We start from the raw sequence: 2,444 nt of genomic DNA, 5'->3' as shown, positions 1-2,444 counted from the left end.
AAACAAGTTTACTGGAATATTTATAATCTTATTATAGATTTAAATTTTTTAAATAATTTTGTAAAAAGAAGTGTTAAATTAAACAATTCTTCTCGCATGCACGTAACAAAAAGAAATTTATTTATTAATATTTTTAAAATATTTAATTTTAATTATATTGTTGAAATTGAAAAGTAACACAAATATAAGTATGCAAAATATGTATGGCACGTATTCCTGAAACATGGCGGACGAATCAACGCACGATTTTCTCATGTTGTGTCTCTTATTAAGGCTGGGTTTTTATCTAACACTATGACATTTATTTTCAGCATCATAATAGGTTACACAATCAAAATTGATGCTTGATATTCGTCAATTTCTATCACGTGACTTATTTTGACGTCGAAAATAAGCGACGAGTGTCGGCATGAAAACCACCTTTAGGAGGATCTCTACTTTTCTCCATAAGATAAGTGCATCATTCATAATGTACTTTCATCATGCTTTTTTCTAGGATTGAGCGTCGTAAGATAAAGAAGACACGACTTTGCATTCTCGAAGCGCTTTAAATTTATTTTAAAAATTTCAAATACTTTTTGTGCGATAGAAAGTTCAATTTTGATAGAAAATGGGAAAGACCTCGAAGGATAAACGCGATATATACTACAGAAAGGCGAAAGAAGAAGGATGGCGAGCTCGGAGTGCTTTCAAGTTGCTTCAAATTGATTCGGAGTGTCATATTTTTGATGGTGAGTATAATAGATTTAGCAATTAATAAATTTTTTCTTTTTAATTATCACTTTTTATCCTAGCTGTTTCATATAAACTAAGATTATATATGATTTAGATAACGAAAAAAGAATGTATGAAACTAAAAATAATAAAAGAGAAAAATATTTTTCTCTTTCAGGAGTATCTAAAGCAGTGGATCTGTGTGCTGCACCTGGAAGCTGGAGCCAGGTCTTAGCTCGCAAGCTAACGTAAGTGAAACTTTATCAAAGTTTAAATATTACATGAAGTCCATTCTATTATAATAAGAAAATATTCTTAATTTGTCAAATAATTGTATATTTACAGAGAGAACTATAAAAAGGCTTTGGAAAATGGTCCTGCACCTAAACCAAAAATTGTCGCAGTTGATTTACAAGCAATGGCACCCTTGGAAGGAGTTATTCAACTGCAAGGTGACATTACTAACAGTAGTACAGCAGAACAGATCATTGCATACTTTGATAACTCCCGTGCAGACTTAGTTGTGTGTGATGGAGCACCTGATGGTACATATCTTATCACTTTTTGTTCTTGCTAACACTATACAGATTTTCTGAAATAATAAATTTTATTTTGATCGTAGTGACCGGTTTACATGATATGGATATATTTATCCAATCACAGCTGTTACTGGCTGCTTTGAACATAGCTACATATATCCTGAGACCTGGAGGAACATTTGTCGCAAAAATCTTTCGTGCCAAGGATGTGTCGCTTTTGTATGCTCAATTAAGAATATTTTTTCCTTACGTCTATTGTACGAAACCCAGCAGTTCTCGCAACTCAAGCATCGAGGCGTTTGTAGTCTGTAAGGATTACAGCCAACCAGAAGGTTATGAACCAAATATGTTGAATCCTTGGATGATGGAGGAGTCGTGGGATTTCGATAAATTGACAGGAGTGAATAGGACCATCGTTCCGTTCATCGTATGTGGAGATCTCAACCAGCCCGATTCCGATATGAGCTATCCACTAAATGTGAGTGTGACATATATTCTCATTTAACTGTGAATTAAATAGCTTAAAATAAAATAGAAGGAAATTCCTTGCTATTCTTTTGCATTTTCTTTTTTATATATTTTATTTATATTATTATATCTCATTCTATCTTGTTCGTAAATATTCTCAGTATGACGGTAAGGAGTACAAGTACCACGAACCAGTGCAAACCCCCATAGCACCACCTTACGCGGAAGCATTGTTAATGAATAGGAAAAGAGCTGAGAAAAGTGCTTCTACTTCCAATGAAAACAACGTTGATGTCGACTTGAGCGCATTGGATGTCAAAGCGGCGATAGAATGCGAAAATGAATCATCAATATCTGAAATAAAATTGATTTCTACAAATAATGACTTTGACAATGAACCGAGTACGTCCACGAAAGTTATACAGGATGAAAGTAGCGAAGAGGAAATAGTCATCGGATTACAAAATTTATATCAACTTGATATTTCTGATTACTACACTGACTTCAGTGAGAATAACGATGAAGCAAAATGCACAGATGAGACATCTGAAGTGTTGATCGCTTCTAGTGTTTCTAGTGTTTCAGATAATGACTGATCCGAATTTAATGAAAATTGAATATTGAAGAAAAAACAGACATATACATTGATATGTCACAATACTTAAACTTGTATTTAAAGAAGAAGAAAATACGGATAATAACTGAATGCACGAAACAATTAAT

At 33.1% G+C, this 2,444-nt stretch overlaps 1 protein-coding gene across 1 annotated transcript; it reads left to right on the top strand.

The window, feature by feature from the left end:
• Positions 1 to 470: 470 nt before the first annotated feature.
• Positions 471 to 2,429, top strand: LOC108687480 (putative tRNA (cytidine(32)/guanosine(34)-2'-O)-methyltransferase). Its single transcript, XM_018193253.1, has 5 exons — positions 471 to 731; positions 893 to 962; positions 1,060 to 1,259; positions 1,337 to 1,731; positions 1,883 to 2,429. The coding sequence occupies exons 1-5, from the start codon at positions 611 to 613 to the stop codon at positions 2,315 to 2,317; spliced, it is 1,221 nt and encodes a 406-aa protein (XP_018048742.1). The 5' UTR covers positions 471 to 610; the 3' UTR covers positions 2,318 to 2,429.
• The last annotated feature ends 15 nt before the right edge of the window (positions 2,430 to 2,444 follow it).

This window comes from Atta colombica, unplaced genomic scaffold (assembly GCF_001594045.1).
Source record: "Atta colombica isolate Treedump-2 unplaced genomic scaffold, Acol1.0 scaffold207, whole genome shotgun sequence".
NCBI lineage: Eukaryota > Metazoa > Arthropoda > Insecta > Hymenoptera > Formicidae > Atta > Atta colombica.
The sequence above is the reverse complement of the archived record's forward strand: the minus strand, read 5'-3'. Positions and strand labels throughout refer to the sequence as shown.

What these genes read in the sequence shown, in the direction of transcription:
- LOC108687480 (XM_018193253.1), top strand. Translation starts at nt 611, where the DNA reads ATGGGAAAGACCTCGAAGGATAAACGCGATATATACTACAGAAAGGCG. An exon ending in GTGTGATGGAGCACCTGATG is followed by an intron (nt 1,260 to 1,336) that starts GTACATATCTTA and finishes TTTTGATCGTAG; the next exon opens with TGACCGGTTTACATGATATG. An exon ending in ATATGAGCTATCCACTAAAT is followed by an intron (nt 1,732 to 1,882) that starts GTGAGTGTGACA and finishes AAATATTCTCAG; the next exon opens with TATGACGGTAAGGAGTACAA.